We start from the raw sequence: 19,848 nt of genomic DNA, 5'->3' as shown, positions 1-19,848 counted from the left end.
AGGGCTCGGACACAGCCCTGGGGGAGAAGCTGGGCCTGGAACCCTCCATGGAGCAGCTCACCCCATCTCCTGAACATCCAGCCTCGGTTTCCCACCCGTCCCCCATCCCCAGGGCCCAGAGCAGAGCCTGGCTCTTAGGACAGCCACACAGCTGAGCTCAGACGCACAAGCCCCCCCAGCCCTTCTGCTGGCGCAGGTGGGGGGGCTGCAGCAGGTGGGGGAGGGGAGTATGCTCACCAGTATGTGAGGAAGAGGAGGAGGAGGAGGAGGAGTGGAGAAGGGTCTCCTGCCAGGTGGCCCGCTGAGCAGTGGGGGGAGGAGGGTAGCTGCCGTTGTTATTCAGGGAATCCTGGTCAGAAAGAGAAGCGCCGGTGAGTTTAGAAACGAGGGCGGGGGGGTCCAGGGGTGAGGGATGGGAGGGCCAGAGGAGAGGGAGGAGGGGGAACACGGAAGTGAGGCCATGTGCTTTACAGGAATCGGCCGGCCAGGCTCCAGGACTCCCTGCTCGGCAAAGCTGGGCTGTGCCCGACGAAGTCTGGAGGGTTCCTCTGGCCACATGCAGCCAGATCAGGTCTCTGCAAAAGCTGCCTCTGTGCTTGTCAGTCCCCACTCAGACGCAGGCTCCCCACAGGGAATGACCCCCGGCCTGCCGCTGCACACGCTGGGTGAACGACAGGTCACACAGCGTCCCCTAAACTCTGAAAGCTGAGCCCTGAGTCAGCAGCCCTCTCAGCCCCCCACCCCAGCTAGCCCCTTCTCCCCCGAGTGCTCCGGGAAACTTCAAACATGGGGCAGCTCCTCATGCCAGGGGACTCCCGTCCCCGTCCGACATGCTTGTGGGAGGAGCGAACCAGCCGCAGCAGGGACAGGATCAGCACTGCCAGCTGTGTTAGCCCCACCGGCAGGAACGGGACAGTTCACACCACACAGCCACCGGTTTAGACTCTCTGCAAACTCTGCCTCTGGCTCTCGGGGTCACAATGGGAAGGTTTTCATCACTCGTGTAACAGCTAGAGACTGACTTGTTAAACTGAGAGCTGGGACTTTGAAGGAGAACCCAGAGGTCCATTGGCTCCCCCCATCAGGCTTTGTGTCCCCCAGAGGACAGGTCCCCCAGGTGGGGAAACACTGGTGCAAGACATGCTGCCGGCACCACACGATCTTCCCCTTACAATCTGACACATGCACAGAGACACAGAGACAGACACACACAGGTACACGTGTACACACATGACACACACGTGTACACGTGTACACACATGACACACACGTGTACACACATGACAGACACACACGTGCGGAGATGAAAAAAGGCAGAGCAAATGTTGCTGATGGGGCGAGGGCGATGAGACGAGGCTGTTGTAACTCCACTGAGGAAAAGCAGCACGAGCAGGGGGTGGATCCCACTCTGAGGGGGTAAAGGGGGGCTGTGCAATAGCAGAGACACTCAGATCTTCGTCAGACCCCACCGTGAAGAAGACAGAAAAGCCATTCTGTTCGATCTGCTCTAGTTCTCGCACGGTGCCCTCCACTGGGTACTGGAACCACGGTCTGTCCAGACAGTTGGTGAGTCGGGGCGATGCTGCACCGAGAAGTGAGCAGTGACTCAAGCAAATGTAGTGTTTCTGTCTCAAAACAAGTGACTAGAACAATCGCACATACACAATGGGAAATGACTGCCCAGGAAGGAGTACTGCGGGAAGGGATCTGGGGGTCAGAGGGGATCACAAGCTAAATCTGAGTCAACAGTGTAACGCTGTTGCAAAAAAAGTGAACATCCTTCTGGGCTGTATTAGCAGGAGTGTCGTAAGCCAGACACAAGAAGTAATTCTTCCGCTCTGCTCCGCGCTGATTAGACCTCAAGTGGAGTATTGTGCCCAGTTCTGGGGGCCACATTTCAGGAAAGATGGGGACAAATTGGAGAAAGTCCAGAGAACAGCAATAAAAATGATGAAAGGGCTAGAAAACATGACCTGTGAGGGGAGACTGAAAAAACTGGGTTTGTTTAGTCTGGAGAAGAGAAGACGGAGAGGGGAGATGAGAAGAGTTTTCAAGCACATAAAAGGTTGTTACAAGGAGGAGGGAGAAAAATGGTTCTCGTTTAACCTCTGAGGGCAGGACAAGAAGCAACGGGCTTCAACTGCAGCAAGGGCGGTTTAGGTTGGACATGAGGAAAAACGTCCCGACTGTCAGGGTGGTCACGCCCTGGGATAAATTGCCCAGGGAGGTGGTGGAATCTCCCTCATTGGAGATGTTTAAGAGCAGGTTGGACAAACGCCTGTCTGGGATGGTCTAGATCAGGGATCTCAAACTCAAATGACCACGAGGGCCACATGAGGACTAGTACATTGGCCAAAGGGCCACACCACCGACCACCCCACCCCTGCTGTCCCGGCCCCGCCCCCACTCCACCCCTTCCATGAGGCCCCGCCCTGCTCTGCCTCTTCCCACCCCTTCCCTGCCCTCATTCCAACCCCTTCCCTGAAATCACCATCCCAACTCTGCCCCCTCCCTGTCCCCAGGGGGTGCAGGAAGGGTGCAGGGTGCAGTAGGGGGCTCAGGGCAGGGGCTTGGGGTGCAGGAGGGGTGCGACGGGGGCTCGGGGTAGGGGGGGTTCGGGGGGCGGGTCCGGCCCGGCACGCACCATGGCCAGGGCAGGCTCCCTGCCTGCCTGCCCTGCCCCCTCACCGCTCCGGGAAGCGGCTGGGACCTGGGGGACGGGGGGCACAGGGGTCTGTGTGTTGCCCTGGCCGCACTCCCAGGTACCTCCCCTGAAGCTCCCATTGGCTGCGGTTCCCCGTTCCCAGCCAATGGGAGCTTCAGGGGAGGTACCTGGAGGCGCGGCCAGGGCAACACACAGACCCCTGTGCCCCCCCACCTCCCCCAGGTCCCAGCCGCTTCCCGGAGCAGTGTGGGGGCAGGGCAGGCAGGCAGGGAGCCTGCCCTGCCCCCGGTGCGCGCCGGGCTGGAGCCGATCTAGGTAAACGCTCGGGGGCGGGGGGGCCACGGGGAGCTGGTGGGCCACAGAAAATAACCCTGTGGGCCGCGTGTTTGAGACCCCTGGTCTAGATAATACTTCGTCCGGCCGCAGTGCAGTGGTCTGGGCTAGATGGCCTCTCGGGGGCCCTTCCAGTCCTACGATTCTATGATCCTGGCCACGACTGTCCCTACCTCGCTCCCCAGGAGAGTGATACAAGCTGTGTGGGGTACCGAGCACCCTCATCTCCTGAAAGCAAAGGGAGTCAAGGGGCAGTTTGGGCCCTTACGAGAAAAGGTCGCTGAGGGTGGGCTGGAGGTAGCTGTGCTGGGAGTCACCCAGAATCCGCCTTGCCAGACAAACCATGTGACTCTATTCGTATTCACCTGCAGGCCACGGCTGTGTCAGCATCTGCCAGGTAAATCACACGCGGCGGGCCCTGGACGCCGTTAGGGATGTTGGATACAGCATCTCCTGGGAGGCTTGGCTGGGGCACAGTCACCAAAAATTTGCTGAAAGGTTGTAAACAAATTGTCCTGGAAGCAGCAGAGAGGGACCTGGGGGAGCTTCCGACTCAGCCCTGGCCCCATTGATTATCCAGCCCAGGAGGATTTAATGACATTTGCAAATTAGACTCTGAGAGGAGCTGTGAGTGCAAGAGGGGATAAAGCCCTAATCCTGGGGCTGAGAGAGATTAGAGATGTGGGCAGGAAACAACAAGAGATTGGGCAAATCCAGCTAATCCAGCTGGGGACAGATCACTGGAGCCCAAGTCTGTGATGGGGGAGAGAAACATGGAGATCATGTGGCTGAGAGGGACCGGGGGGCAGTGAACCAGACAGGAGTTTGGCAGGGAATATTGCTGCAGATGAAGCCAATGTGATTCTATGCTGCATGTCCCAAGGAATCATGTCCTGGGAAAGGGGGAGACACCCCAGGATCCTCAGTGGAGACACCCCAGGATCCTACATTCCTAGAAGCCGCCTTGTTCTGGGGAGCAGAGAAAGGAGAGTCCCTATCTCCCCAGCCCTGGGAACACTCGGTTTAACTCTGGGCGCATCCTCTCCAGAATGCTAGAGACGAGAAACAGAAATGGGCACTGAAGAGAAGCAAACCGCTCCATCTGCCTGGCTTGGCTGTGTGATGTCCAAGGAGGGGACACGACCCCAGTCTGCAAATACATACAAGAGGGGGGAGACCTCCAGGATTACTTGAGCAGGAAATTAGTAGATAAATGATCAGGGTGATAGAATCATAGAATCATAGAATATCAGGGTTGGAAGGGACCCCAGAAGGTCATCTAGTCCAACCCCCTGCTCGAAGCAGGACCAATTCCCAGTTAAATCATCCCAGCCAGGGCTTTGTCAAGCCTGACCTTAAAAACCTCTAAGGAAGGAGATTCTACCACCTCCCTAGGTAACACATTCCAGTGTTTCACCACCCTCTTAGTGAAAAAGTTTTTCCTAATACCCAACCTAAACCTCCCCCACTGCAACTTGAGACCATTACTCCTCGTTCTGTCATCTGCTACCACTGAGAACAGTCTAGAGCCATCCTCTTTGGAACCCCCTTTCAGGTAGTTGAAAGCAGCTATCAAATCCCCCCTCATTCTTCTCTTCTGCAGGCTAAACAATCCCAGCTCCCTCAGCCTCTCCTCATAACTCATGCGTTCCAGTCCCCTAATCATTTTTGTTGCCCTTCGCTGGACTCTCTCCAATTTATCCACATCCTTCTTGAAGTGTGGGGCCCAAAACTGGACACAGTACTCCAGATGAGGCCTCACCAATGTCGAATAGAGGGGAACGATCACGTCCCTCGATCTGCTCGCTATGCTCCTACTTATACATCCCAAGATGCCATTGGCCTTCTTGGCAACAAGGGCACACTGCTGACTCATATCCAGCTTCTCGTCCACTGTCACCCCTAGGTCCTTTTCCGCAGAACTGCTGCCTAGCCATTCGGTCCCTAGTCTGTAGCTGTGCATTGGGTTCTTCCGTCCTAAGTGCAGGACCCTGCACTTATCCTTATTGAACCTCATCAGATTTCTTTTGGCCCAATCCTCCAATTTGTCTAGGTCCCTCTGTATCCTATCCCTCCCCTCCAGCGTATCTACCACTCCTCCCAGTTTAGTATCATCCGCAAATTTGCTGAGAGTGCAATCCACACCATCCTCCAGATCATTTATGAAGATATTGAACAAAACCGGTCCCAGGACCGACCCCTGGGGCACTCCACTCGATATCGGCTGCCAACTAGACATGGAGCCATTGATCACTACCCGTTGAGCCCGACAATCTAGCCAGCTTTCTACCCACCTTATAGTGCATTCATCCAGCCCATACTTCCTTAACTTGCTGACAAGAATACTGTGGGAGACCGTGTCAAAAGCTTTGCTAAAGTCAAGAAACAATACATCCACTGCTTTCCCTTCATCCACAGAACCAGTAATCTCATCATAAAAGGCGATTAGATTAGTCAGGCATGACCTTCCCTTGGTGAATCCATGCTGGCTGTTCCTGATCACTTTCCTCTCATGCAAGTGCTTCAGGATTGATTCTTTGAGGACCTGCTCCATGATTTTTCCAGGGACTGAAGTGAGGCTGACTGGCCTGTAGTTCCCAGGATCTTCCTTCTTCCCTTTTTTAAAGATGGGCACTACATTAGCCTTTTTCCAGTCATCCGGAACTTCCCCGGTTCGCCACGAGTTTTCAAAGATAATAGCCAATGGCTCTGCAATCACAGCCGCCAATTCCTTCAGCACTCTCGGATGCAACTTGTCCGGCCCCATGGACTTGTGCACGTCCAGCTTTTCTAAATAGTCCCTAACCGCCTCTATCTCCACAGAGGGCTGGCCATCTCTTCCCCATTTTGTGATGCCCAGCGCAGCAGTCTGGGAGCTGACCTTGTTAGTGAAAACAGAGGCAAAAAAAGCATTGAGTACATTAGCTTTTTCCACATCCTCTGTCACTAGGTTGCCTCCCTCATTCAGTAAGGGGCCCACACTTTCCTTGGCTTTCTTCCTGTTGCCAACATACCTGAAGAAACCCTTCTTGTTACTCTTGACATCTCTGGCTAGCTGCAGCTCCAGGTGCGATTTGGCCCTCCTGATATCATTCCTACATGCCCGAGCAATATTTTTATACTCTTCCCTGGTCATATGTCCAACCTTCCACTTCTTGTAAGCTTCTTTTTTATGTTTAAGATCTGCTAGGATTTCACCATTAAGCCAAGCTGGTCGCCTGCCATATTTACTATTCTTTCGACTCATCGGGATGGTTTGTCCCTGGAACCTCAACAGGGATTCCTTGAAATACAGCCAGCTCTCCTGGACTCCTTTCCCCTTCAAGTTAGTCCCCCAGGGGATCCTGGCCATCTGTTCCCTGAGGGAGTCGAAGTCTGCTTTCCTGAAGTCCAGGGTCCGTATCCTGCTGCTTACCTTTCTTCCCTGCGTCAGGATCCTGAACCAGGATCCAGGATACCTGGAGTGCAGCTCAGAATAACGGGACAGAATTAGGGAAAGAATACTTTATATGGAATCTCAACAACTCTGTCAGCAACTGACAGAGGATCTGGTCAGAAATCCCCCCAAAGGGAAGGGCCGGGGCCTGTCACTCCCTGACAGAGGGATGGATCCAGGTGGGAATTTCCCCCAGGGAAGGGCCGGGGCCCGTCGCTCCCTGACAGGGGGTGGATCCAGATGTGGCAGGGCTTCAATTGATGGTGGAAAGAAATGTTTGATACTCTCAAGCCCCGTTCTGAAGGGGTTGGCCCACTGCTGGCACCTCCTCAGGGCCAGGCATGGCGTGGCAGCTCTCTCCCCTTCGCTCTGTGGCCACTGGGTGCTCCACTTCTGTAGTGGCCTGTCTCTTCTTGTGCCTTGGCCCTCCGGCCGGCTCCCTTCCAAGCCTCTCCCCTTCTGGGGTCCTCTGGGGACAAAAGCCAGGGGAATTAACACCAACAAACGGAGTTAGTGCAAGAGAAGGGAACACCTCCCTCGCAGGGTGTATCACGACTGGGCCCTCCCGTCCCTCAGGGAGGGGCCTTCAGGCAGTGCTTGTAGGGGAAGCTCCTGCCTTCCCTCAGTCCTTTCCTCAGGGCTGAGGGGCTGGTCTCATCCCTGGGCTGCCCATAAGTGAGCTGTTCTACTCCCTTTTCACCTCCTCCTCCAGCCTCGTGGGTGTGGTGTGGCGGGGCTGGCTGAGCTCAGAGCAGCTCCAAAACCCTTGTTATCCAGGGTGGGGTTTGTGTGCCCCATCACACCCCCTGCCCCTCACGATGGCACCCGGGGAACCAGGCCCAGCAGATGGTTCACCCTGCCTCCCTGGAAAACCAAATCAGCCTGTTGGTGGGCTCTCCCCGCTCCATGCTGAACTGGGAAGGTATACGGCTGGAGGGACAGGTATCAGCACACAGCCCGGGGGCGTAGGGTGTCCTTCATGGCATTTCATCAGCTCAAGGGGGCATGGTCGGTGAATTGATTTCACAAGAGGTACTGTCGGCGCAAGTCCATAGCCCGTTTCACAGCGAGACCGTCCTTCTCTACTATGGATTGCGCCGTTCCCCAGGGCCCTGGGTGCTCCTCTCCGCTTCCTGGGACAATCCTGCACCTGCGCCGGTTTGTAAAACAAGCTCTTTGGAGAAGTCAGGACTGGCCAGGTCAGACTGTTTACATGGGTGTTTTTTCAACTGCTGAAAGGCCTTTTCACAGGCCTTGGACCAGCGTGCCTTCCTGGGGCTCCTGTCCTGAACTGGGCCCATGAGGGGAGCTCCTAGCATCGAAAACCCTGGTACAAATCAGCAGCAGTAGCCTACAGGCCCCCCAAAGCTTTGGACTTTCATCTTTGTGGCTGAGCATGGGCACATTGTGAGGGCCTGGACTTTGCCAACGAGGGGCTGGACTTGGCCCTTCCCCAGAATATATCCCAGGTAGGTGGTCTCTTTTCCCCCACTTTTGCACTTTGCCAGTAGCCCAGCCCCCCCGTAAGAACCAGAGTACAGCAGCAATCTGTGCTGGATTTTCCTCCCACTCTTGGCTGTAGATGACCATGTCGTCTCACTAGGCTGTTGTTTGTAAGCCATGGGGTTGAAGAACTTGATCCATGAGCCGCTGGAACATTGCAAGGAGGCCAAAGGGAATACTCTGAAATTGACAGAGGCCAAATGGCGTGGCAAAGGTTTGTCTCCCATACCGGGAGAATCCAGTCGATGATTAGGGGATTTCTCAAACAGCAAATAACAGGAACGGGATCAGCTGATCCCAGTGACGGAGATCCTCAGCAACAAACCTTCTTTTCAGGGTCATATAGCCAGACCATCCATTTGTGGACGATGTTCATAGAGTCTTTGTTTTCAGAAAATCACATACCTGTTTCAGCAGCCGAGGTGGCTTGATCAGTGAGGATCTCCTTAGGTGGCACAGCAATAGTCTTTGCATTGGTGTGTGAGGTGGGATTGCCTCAAGACAGTGGGCAGCCTGATCATCTATCACGAAGATCTGCTTGTACCCAGCAGCACCATTTTCCAAGGGTCCAGCAAGGTCCATCCCGAGCCCTTCAAATGGGATGTCGACTATGGGGAGTGTGACCAGAGGGGCTTCTATCCCCTTTTAGGTCCTATGAGTTGGCATTTGGGGCAGAGTCTTGGGGAATTCTGGGCCAAAAGAAGTGATCCAAAATCCTGGACAGGGTCTTCTCAGGACCCCACAGAGGGGATAGCATGAGCCCGTTGCATGGCTTCGTGCCTGAGCCACGGAATGGAGGAGTTGCCACCAAACTTCCTCCATCAGCTGGTCTTTCTCCAACTGGTGCAGGAGCTCAAAGCATGGTACTGCTCTGCTCATTGTGAGTCTATGACTTCCCCGCTAATCATAGTCTGGCACAAAGTTTCGTCCTCCCTCTGGTCCTTTATGAAGTCTGTCTCTCTGGTTAGGATGTCTCTTCTGTAGGGCGGCCACTGTGGCTTCGTTGTTAAGGGGGCCTTCTGGAGAAGCTTCCCTCTGGCTGGATCCTACCTCTCCAGGATCCTCACCTACACCTGCCAATGTCACAGGTTTTGGGCTTCCATCTCCCCAGGTCTCCTCAGCTGCTCCCTCCAGGGTCTCTGGGGTTGGTTTAAATTCCCTCAGTACCTCTGAGAAATACTCCCAATCCTGTCCCAAGATAAGAGGGTAGGACACTGTTGAGGCCAGCCCCATTACAAGGCACTTTGTGTTTTCCCCTACAGTCAATGGCACACTTCTCCGTGGTTACACTGGAGGAAGACAGTCTCCATGGGGGCTTCAGGGTTTGGGACCATATCCTCCCAGACCAGGGCCTGGCCACACCCAGAATCCACTAGGCCCGTGACCTCAGTTCCATTTCTCCGCATAGGAGCCGTTACTTCAGCTGGAGTTCGTTTATGGTCCCTGTCCATAGCCACACTCCTTTTGGGGCACTCATGGTAGCAGTGACCTGGGGCCCACATGAAAAGCAAGTCCCTGCTGCTGGCCGAGTGGCCGCTGGCCCTGGGCCCGCTATTTGAGATAGCCCTTCCCTATGTGCCTTGTCTACTCCCCCTCCATAGGGGTTCCAAGAGCCTTTGTCCGGACTGGGGTCTGAGATGTTGGGGTTTGCTACCAGGGCCCAGTCCAGGGCTTGGCAGCCTGCTGGGCACCTTAGAGGCTGGTGCTTGCAAGACCACCCGGTCTGATTGCTGGCTCCCGGGTTGGGCTCTCCCTTCAGCTGAGGTGCCCTGGGCTTCAGGCAGTTGCTCATATGAAGCAGTTAGAGCCATCTCTGCAGCTAAATAATTCTCCATCAGCCAGGCTGCACTGGCTAGGGACTTGTCCCTGCCCTCAGCCAGAAGTATGGGGGTGAGCTGCTCCACCACACTGAGCTTGGCCACCTCCACTCCAGTCTGAGTCTCCGGCGATTGCCACTTAAAACCCAAGCCTCTTAACTTCTGGGTGACCACGTTGGGCCTGGCCCCAGGGGCATTTCTCCCCAGGGAACCTCTGCCAGAAAGTCTCCTCTGTGAAGCTGAGGTAGTCAAGTAGGGCCTCTTTCACCTGTATTGGTCCCGTCACCTGCACTGTACCTGCGCTGGTCCCGTCAGGTATGGTGCCAACAGGGTGGCCCAGTGGGCATGAGGCTTCCGTGGCCACTCATTCACAGGTTATCAGGAAGGCCTCCGGGTCATCCTCAGGACCCATCTTTGAGAGTTTCACTGGCATGGGCTGGACCACTGGGCCGGGGCCTACAACCCCAGGAGGGGAAGCCCTGGGGAGGCCCTCCGGCTGCATCAGAGCTACCAGCTGCTCGACCAGCCGTTGCTGCTGTTGTGCCCCTAGGCCCCAGAGCAGCCGTTGCTGCCGGGCAGCCATTTGCTGCAGGAGCCGTTGCTGCTGTGGGTTCTCAGTCACCCATTTGAGAAGATGCTGTAGGTCCATGTTGTCGGACCTACCAACCCCCGTCTCTAGGTCACGGGTGTTTGACCCCTAGGTCAGCCAGTCCTCCCCACTCTCCCGCAGTGGGGTGTGGACGCACCTGTAGGAAGCTGCACTCAGGCCTGGGCACAGCAGGGATGTACATTGGGCCATGTGATGGCATCAGAATCTGCGATCCCATGAAACACACTGTTTCTAGCCCTCCTGGCTGTGGTGGAAAGCCCGGTGACGTCACCCAGTGTCGCCGGTGCAGCACAGAATCATAGACTATCAGGGCTGGAAGGGACCTAGGGAGGTCAACTAGTCCAACCTCCTGCTCAAAGCAGGACCAATCCCCAATTTTTGCTCCAGATCCCAAATGGCCCCCTCAAGGATTGAACTCACAACCCTGGGTTTAGCAGGCCAATGCTCAAACCACTGAGCTATCCCTCCCCCTGCCTGTGTCTAGGAGAGCCAGAGAGGAGGCTGCCGGGCCCCGGCCTAGCCCTGGCTACTCCGGGGGTGGAGCTGGCTGGCTGGGAAGCCTGGACAGCCAGCCATGCCCTCTGTGACTGGCTCCCCTGGGCATGGCTCAGATGCCCCTGGGTCGGAGTGAGGAATAAAAGGTGCTGGTGTCTCCTGAGGGTCACCCACCCACGGCACCAAGACAAGACACGCCTCACAGCCGCTTGGCAGGGTCCCGCTCCTTTCTTGCCTGCTCTGATCAGCAGCGAACCGGGCAGTGTAGGCGCTGAGCGGCCTGCCCTGGCCTCCGAGCCGAGCCCGTGCCGACGACAGGCATTTCCCGCCACTCAGTGCCGCCCACTCAGGCGCTGCACGGGTGCAGGTTTCCCGCGTCACTCACATTTCACAGCTTCTCTGCAGCCACAGGGGCCAGAGACCCGACTCTCTTCTTGTGACGAACGCTCAGATTCTGGAAAACAAGACGGCAGCCTCCGGACCTGGGCTGCCCCCATGCCATGCGCAGGGAGATGGGCCCAGCTTGGGCCCTGAGCTAGGGAACCATCTCCCCGCGGCATGGCATGGAATGGGATTAGGGTTGCCAAACCTCCAGGATTGTCCTGTAGTCTCCAGAAATTAACAATTAAATTTTAATTAAAGATTCTATCAGGGGATGAAACCTCCAGGAATACGTCCGACCAAAAGTGGCACCCCTGGACGGGCGGGAAGGGGAGGGGAGAGGAGCCTTACAAACTAAAGCCAGCAGGGGTGGAGCACTCGTCACTGCACCCTAGGGACAGCCCTGCCCTGGCCCCTGGGAGAGGGATGGGCCAGGACCCAGTGGGCTTCATCCGTCTGTAACTTCAGCTACGCAAGGCCCTCTCAGCACCCCACACAACCGACAAGACCACTCAGCACCACACACACAAACGGCCCACGATCACAGTGCTGCGTGTGGGCCCCCACATGCCCTGCAGACTCCAACACCTTCAGTGCCTGAGACCGAGACACGGGAAAATCAGCCAGCCAAGCTCAGCGCCACGCACCGAGACCCCCCCAAACACCCTCAGTGCCTGAGACCGAGACACGGGAAAATCAGCCAGCCAAGCTCAGCGCCACGCTCCGAGACCCCCCCAAACACCCTCAGTGCCTGAGACCGAGACACGGGAAAATCAGCCAGCCAAGCTCAGCGCCACGCACCGAGACCCCCCCAAACACCCTCAGTGCCTGAGACCGAGACACGGGAAAATCAGCCAGCCAAGCTCAGCGCCACGCACCGAGACCCCCCCAAACACCCTCAGTGCCTGAGACCGAGACACGGGAAAATCAGCCAGCCAAGCTCAGCGCCACGCACCGAGACCCCCCCAAACACCCTCAGTGCCTGAGACCGAGACACGGGAAAATCAGCCAGCCAACCTCAGCGCCACGCACCGAGACCCCCCCAAACACCCTCAGTGCCTGAGACCGAGACACGGGAAAATCAGCCAGCCAAGCTCAGCGCCACGCACCGAGACCCCCCCAAACACCCTCAGTGCCATATGCAGAGACCCTCCCAAACCCCCCTCAGCACCGTGTGCAGAGACCCCCCCAAACCCTCTCAGTGCTGCATGCAGCGACCCCCCCCAACCCCCTTCAACACTGCGCGCAGCGACCCCCCACGACTTCTCAGTGCCTCATGCAGAGCCCCCGCCAGCCCCCTCAGCACCGCATACAGTGACCCCCCCAGCCCCCGTCTCAGCGGAGCTGCAGGCCCCTCACCTGGGCACCTGGCACGCTCAGGCTCAGGGTGCTGGGTCGGGGCTTCTGCGTTTCCTCGGTGCCGGGCGAGGGGATGGGGGAGGCCGAAGGTGAGGGGGTCACATCCAGCCCGGTCCCGTCCGGCTCCTCCTCATCCTCGTTGTCATCGATCATCTCAAACTCCTGGAAATCCTCTGAGAAGGTGCAGATGGGGTGGGGCTGCTCACAGCGCTCCAGCACCAGGCCGTCCTGGGGGGGCACACGGGGGTTAGGGGGCAGCACTCCAGCACCAGGCCGTCCTGGGGGGGCACACGGGGGTTAGGGGGCAGCGCTCCAGCACCAGGCCGTCCTGGGGGGGCACACGGGGGTTAGGGGACAGGGCTCCAGCACCAGGCCGTCCGGGGGGGGCACACGGGGGTTAGGGGGCAGCGCTCCGGCACCAGGCCGTCCTGGGGGGGCACACGGGGGTTAGGGGGCAGCGCTCCGGCACCAGGCCATCCTGGGGGGGCACACGGGGGTTAGGGGGCAGCGCTCCGGCACCAGGCCGTCCTGGGGGGGCACACGGGGGTTAGGGGGCAGCGCTCCGGCACCAGGCCGTCCTGGGGGGGGGGTGTAACGATGCTGGTTCTGGCGGGACCCAACTGAGAGTGCCAGTTCAAGACAAATTGCTCAGAGCAGGGCAGTGACAGCCCCAGGCTGGGGTTTCTCCACCTCTAAGGCAAACCGAACCAGCCAGACAGAGAGGACTTTGGAGGACTTACCCCACTGGCTAACCACACGTCACACAAGCAATTCCCTTAGACACTCCAGTTTCCCAGTATCACCACCAGGGCCACTCGTTATGGGGACGAATGGTTATGAAAACCAACACCCCAGTAAAAGAACAAAGGTTCCCTCGATCCCAAAGGACCAAGCCCCAGACCCAGGTCAATATACAACTCAGATCTTACCCATAAATCACGCTGTTGCCAATCCTTTAGAATCTAAAATCTAAAGGTTTATTCATAAAAGGAAAGAAATAGAGACAAGAGCTAGAATCGGTGAAATGGAATCAATGACATACAGTCATGGCAAAGTTCTTGGTTCAGGCTTGTGGCAGCGATGGAATAAACGGCAGGTTCAAATCAAGTCTCTGGAGAACATCCCCAGCTGGGATGGGTCCTTCAGTCCTTGGTTCAAAGCTTTAGTGTAGCCAAGTCCCGCAGAGGTCAGAAGCAGGATTGAAGACAAGATGGAGGAGCTGCGGCAGCTTTGTATAGTCTCTTGCCATGTGGTCTCTTTCTGTGTCCCAAGGACAAGCTGCCCAACACACGGCCTGGAAAACCCTCAGAGTTCTGTCCATAGGCAGGTCCCTGCACACCTGGCTGAATCCCAAGGCTTATCTGCCTTCTCTCAATGGGTCAGGTGTGTAACTGATGGTCCTTAAGGGGCCATCCAGCAGGGTAGGCATAAGTTTGAAATACAGACGGCAGAGAGCCAGTATTCATAAACTTCAACTACAAAATGATACACACACACAGACAGCATAATTATAACCAGCCAACCATCACCTTCCCATAGACACCTCACACGACAACCTTTGCACAATATTTGGTGCACTGCAGAACCTTGGTCGCAACAATGATCTATGTGGTCCCAGTTTGTCAATAACCTCACAGGAGGGCACAGGGGTTAGGGGGCAGCACTCCAGCACCAGGCCACCCCGGGGAGGGGGCACAGGAGTTGGGGGCAGCGCTCCAGCACCAGGCCACCATGGGGGGCACACGGGGGTTAGGGGGAAGCGCTCCAGTACCCGGCTGTCCTGGGGGGCACACAGGGGGCTAGGGGGAAGCTCTCCAGCACCAGGCTGTCCTGGGGGGGGGCACAGGGGTTAGGGGGCAGCACTCCAGCACCTAGCTGTCCTGGGGGGGCACAGTTTAAATCTGAAATGGTGCTTCTGCCCAAACCCTGGAATGTGAGTGAATGGAGGGGATAGTGACCCACTGAACTGGGAGGTGCAGCCCCACATCTGTCTGGAACCCGGTGTGACGTTATGAGTATAATATAATATCTCATTGAGAGGTGACAGGGCCAGAAAGAGTTAATTAACTCCCAGACTGACCTGACCCATGGCCGAACTTTAGAGGCTGGTTAGGAAGAGATGGAAATGAACAGAGCTGTGAAATGCAGCCGGCATGGCTAGAGAGAGAGAAGGGGAGCTGTGTGTTCAGGTCTTGTGATGTCAGCAAACAAGTCTTGTCTATTGCTATGGCTTTGATTCAAAGATCAGAAAAGGAGTATTAACATTTAGGAAAAACGAGGAGTCCTTATGGCACCTTAGAGACTAACAAATTTATTAGAGCATAAGCTTCCGTGGGCTACAGCTCGCTGCATCGGGTGGAGTCGGAGTAAGCCCAGCGCCGACCGGCACACCGGAGCGCTGTCACCACTGTGTCGTGTGTCCCCCCCGCCCCCCGCACCTGTCCCCCAGCTGGCTCGCCGGAGGAGCAGAGCAGGGGACTCAGAGTCCTGGCATGTCTGTGCTTGCAGAATTCGGGGCTGGCTTTCAGCACCTGCCAGCTGCACCCCTGGCACCAGCAGGGAGCGGGATACCAGCATGGCAGGGCTGGTGCTTTACCACCATGTGCTCTGGCCCTGCTCTTGGGTGACAGTGTGGTAGGGCGCCTGGATCCTCTCTGCATGAGCCGCTTAGCGCTGGGGCCCCAGGACTCGTGCTGGCAGGGGCTGGAAAATGCTCACAGATTAGAGAGCCAGAAGGGACCATTGTAAGAACATAAGAACGGCCCTACTGGGTCAGACCAAAGGTCCATCTAGCCCCGTATCCTGTCTCCGATAGTGGCCAATGCCAGGTGCCCCAGAAGGAATGAACCGAACAGGGCAGTCATTGAGCGATCCATCCCATGTCATAGAATCCTAGAATCACAGAGTTGGAAGGGACCTCTGGAGGCCATCTAGTCCAACCCCCTGCCCAGAGCAGGACCAATCAGTGTCATCAATGTCATCCAGTCCCAGTGTCTGGCAGTCAGAGGTTTAGGGACACCCAGAGCATGAGGCTGCATCCCTGACCATCCTGGCTAGGAGCCACTGATGGACCCGTCCTCCAGAAACATATTGAGTTCCACAGGTTGACTGTGCGCTGTGTGAAGAAATACTTCCTTTGTTTGTTTTAAACCTGCTGCCTATTAATGTCATTGGGTGACCCCGAGCTCTTGTGTTATGAGAAGGAGTAAATAACACGTCCCTCTTCACTTTCCCCACCCCAGTCACGATTTTACAAACCGCTGTCATCTCCCCCCGTAGTCGTCTCTTTTCCAAACTGAACACTCCCAGTCTTATCACTCTCTCCTCATACGGCAGCCGTTCCAGACCCCTAATCATTTTTGTTGCCCTTTTCTGAACCTTTTCCAGTTCCAATGTATCTTTTTTGAGAGGGGCGACCACATCTGCACGCAGTCTTCAAGATGTGGGCGTCCCATGGATTTATACAGAGGCAATATGATATAGTCTCTCCTATTACTGATCCCTTTCCTAATGATCCCCAACATTCTGTTCGCTTTTTTGACTGGCGCTGCACATTGAGTGGGTGTTTTCAGAGACTATCCACAGTGACTCCAAGATCTCTTTCTTGAGTGGTAACAGCTAATTTAGACCCCATCATTCTGTATGCATAGTCAGGATTATGTTTTCCAATGTGCATTACTTTGCATTTATCAACACTGAATTTCATTGGCCATTTTGTTGCCCAGTCACCCAGTTTAGTGAGATCCCTTTGTAACTCTTCGCAGCCTGCATTGGACTTAACTATCTTGAGTAATTTTGTATCCTCTGCAAACTTTGCCATCTCATTGTTCACCCCCTTTTCCATAACATTTATGAATATGTTGAATAGGACTGGTCCCAGTACAGATCCCTGGGGGACCCCACTACTTACCCTCTCCATTCTGAAAACTGACAATTTATTCCTACCCTTTGTTTCCTATCTTTTAATCAGTTACCAATCCAGGAGAGGACCTTCCCTCTTACCCCATTACAGCTCACTTTGCTTAACAGCCTTTGGTGAGGGACCTTGTCAAAGGCTTTCTGAAAGTCCAAGTACATTCTATCCACTGGGTCCCCCTTGTCCACATGCTTGTTGATCCCCTCAAAGAATTCTGGTAGATCGGTGGGGCATGATTTCCCTTTACAAAAGCTGTGTTGACTTTTCCACAGCTAATTGTGTTCATCTGTGCGTCTGACAATTCTGTTCTTTACTTTAGTTTCAACCAATTCGCCTGCTATTGGAGTTAGGCTAACCGGCCTGTAATTGTCAGGATCGCCTCTGAAACCTTTTTTAAAAAATGGTGTACATCGGATTTAAATGATAGTTTACAAACCACAGTTAGTAGCTCTGCAATTTCACATTTGAGTTCCTTCAGAACCCTTGCGTGAATACCATCTGGTCCTGGAGACTTATTACTGTTTAGCGTGTTTAGTTTAGTACTGTTTAGTTTGTTCCAAAACCTCCTCTAATGACACCTCAGTCTGGGACAGTTCCTCAGATTTGTCACCTAAAAAGAATGGCTCAGGTGTGGGAATCTCCCTCCCATCCTCTGCAGTGAAGATGACACAAAGAATGCATTTAGCTTCTCTGCAATGGCCTGTGATCATCTAGTCTGACCCCTTCTGTAACACAGGCCAGAGAACTTCCCTGAGATAATTCCTATTTGAAGTAGAGCAGATCTGTTAGAAAAACATCCAATTGATTTAAAAAATTGCCCGTGGTGAAGAACCCACCCCGACTGTGGGGAAGCTGCCCCGGAGGTTAATAACCCTCATTTTAAAAATTGCACCTTATTTCTAGTCTGAATTTATCTGGCTTCAACTGCCAGTGCTGGATCTTGGTACACCTGGCTCTGCTAAACTGACCAGCCCTCTATTACCCAATAATCTGTGATCGATTCACCCCTTAACCTTCTCTGTTAGCTAAACAGATTGAGCTCCTTGAGTCTATTGCTACAAGACCTATTTTCCAATTCTTCAATCACTCTTGTGTCTCTTCTGGGACCCCTCTCCAGCTTATCAACAGCCTTCTCGAATTGTGGGCATGGAACTGGGCACAGGATCCCAGCAGTGGTCTCCCCAGTGCACAAGCTCCCTGGTGCTAGGAGAAGAAACCAGGAGGCCGCTGCACAGAAGGACTCCCTAATGGTATGTGATGTTATTGACATTAACCATGACCGTATAGATCATTGTTGCAATCGCTGTTATATGTTTGCAGCAAATATTGTACAAAGGTTACAAAAATATTGTGTAAGGTGTCTATAAAAAGGTTAGAATTTGCTGGTTATGATTATGCTGTCTGTATGTGTGTATCATTTTTGTAGTTGAAGTTATGAATCTTGGCTATGTACTTGTATCTCAATGTGTTTGATTCTAAGTGGCCACAGTGAAGCATTTGGTCAGCTTCTTGAGAAAGGAATTTGCAGATTAAGTGTCCAATCAAGAAACACTTAACTGACAATGGACCTTGGGAGACTCTAATCCACATGAGAAGTCTTCCTAGGAATGTTCAAGGTAGCACGTGAGCAATGGCTGCTTTCCTTGTAAAAACCGAAGTCATACATGGACATGTGACTTGCCCAGGTGACTCCAGACTCCATCTTGCTGCTGTGATTTTCCACAGTAAGAACAAAGGGGTGTCCTTCCACAGGGCAGGGGATATAAAAGGCCCTGGAAACCCCTCCATCTTGTCTTCAATCCTGCTTCTTGCTTCTGGAGGAACTTTGCTACAAACTGAAGGCTCTGAACAAAGGACTGAATGACCCATCACAGCTGGGGATGTTCTCCAGAGACTTGATTTGAGCCTGCCGTTTATTCCATCACTGCTGCAAGCCTGAACCAAGAACTTTGCCATAACTGTATGTCATTGATTCCATTTCACCAATTCTAGCTCTCATCTCTCTCTCTTTCTTTCTTTCTATGAAGAAACCTTTAGATTTTAGATTCTAAAGGATTGGCAACAGCATGTTTTGTGGGCAAGATCTGACTTGTATATTGACCTGGGTCTGGGGCTTGGTCCTTTGGGATTGGGAGAACCTGTTTTCTTTTACTGGGGTGTTGGTTTCCATAACCATTCGTCCCCATAACGAGTGGCCCTGGTGGGGATACTGGGAAACTGGAGTGTCTAAGGGAATTGCTTGTGTGACTTCTGGTTAGCCAGTAGGGTGAGACCAAAGTCCTCTCTGTTTGGCTGGTTTGGTGCCTTAATAATAAAGGACACCCAGCCTTGGGCTGGATCTGCCGTGCACTAAGCAATTTGTCCTGAACTGATACGCGCAGTTGTGTCCCGCCACTGGCCGCATGGCTACAGGCGAATAGCCCGCAGGGCAGTCTGTCAGACGTTGCTGGGGTGAGGGGTGGCAGACCTGGAGGAATGGGAGGTGCTGCAGGCTGGAATTGAGGGGCATCAGCGGAGCCAGAGATGCCAAGGGCAGCAGGGACCATTGCGACCTGTATCCGGGACCTGCCCCACAATCCCTCCGACAGCAGATCTCTTTGCAAAACCAGCGACCTGGATTTTCAAATGTGCCGAGCTAGGGGGAGGGGGGAGCCCGGGATGGAAAGCAGCTGGGTGCTGCTGGTTGGGTTTGAGGGGCATCAGCCGAAGTGTGTGCGTGAGTGCCCATGCAGGCGCACACATGCTTGGGGAGCCCGGAGCGGGGCGCAGGGCACAGGTCTGGGGTAACAAGGCATTTGGCTTCCGGCATCTGAACTTTGCCCATTGGGATTTACCTGGGGGGGGCAGGAGCTCAGTTGTGCTCAGCCTGCACTGGCCTCCCATTTCTGGGTGGCAGCACATCACCCTGTTGGCACACGGGGCACCAGGGTCTCTGCCTGTCTCAGCCCCGCCTTCCCCCCTCACCTTCTCATAATGGTCCGAGTCATAGTTAAGTCCAATTCCACAGTCATCCGTGATTTCGGACAGGTCCTCATCGTCAAACTCCTCCAGGCTGATGTCCTGCGGGGGCCTGGGGCAAAGGGAGAGCAGCAGAGATCAGGGCTTCTGGGCCGCTCACACACAGCCATCCCATGCAGGGAGGCAGGCCTGGAAACTGGGGGCCCTCTGGGCTGGGGAAGGGCAGGCAGGGGGCCTGTCAGGCCTCAAGAGGCAAATCCCAAACGCTTTGGGGTGGAAGGAGATGATGGAGAGGAGACGACATTGAGGCCACCCCACCCCAAACTGCAGAAACAAGCATGCTCGCACATGCTGTCCCTTACACGTGGAGGCCCC

At 54.9% G+C, this 19,848-nt stretch overlaps 1 protein-coding gene across 3 annotated transcripts in view; it reads right to left on the bottom strand.

The window, feature by feature from the left end:
- The window catches only part of MAPK8IP2 (mitogen-activated protein kinase 8 interacting protein 2), a 62,631-nt gene that overhangs the window by 25,863 nt on the left and 16,920 nt on the right, over positions 1 to 19,848 (bottom strand). For all 3 annotated transcript variants that reach the window (XM_073329052.1, XM_073329050.1, XM_073329051.1), the window contains exons 2-4: positions 19,480 to 19,585; positions 12,600 to 12,827; positions 238 to 349 (exon numbers count right to left, since the gene is read on the bottom strand). In XM_073329052.1, the coding sequence (XP_073185153.1) occupies positions 238 to 349; positions 12,600 to 12,827; positions 19,480 to 19,585 (446 nt within the window). The remainder of the gene's footprint in view (positions 1 to 237; positions 350 to 12,599; positions 12,828 to 19,479; positions 19,586 to 19,848) is intronic.

Source organism: Lepidochelys kempii, chromosome 1, assembly GCF_965140265.1.
Source record: "Lepidochelys kempii isolate rLepKem1 chromosome 1, rLepKem1.hap2, whole genome shotgun sequence".
Taxonomy (NCBI): domain Eukaryota; kingdom Metazoa; phylum Chordata; order Testudines; family Cheloniidae; genus Lepidochelys; species Lepidochelys kempii.
This window is presented reverse-complemented; position numbering and strand designations above follow the sequence as displayed.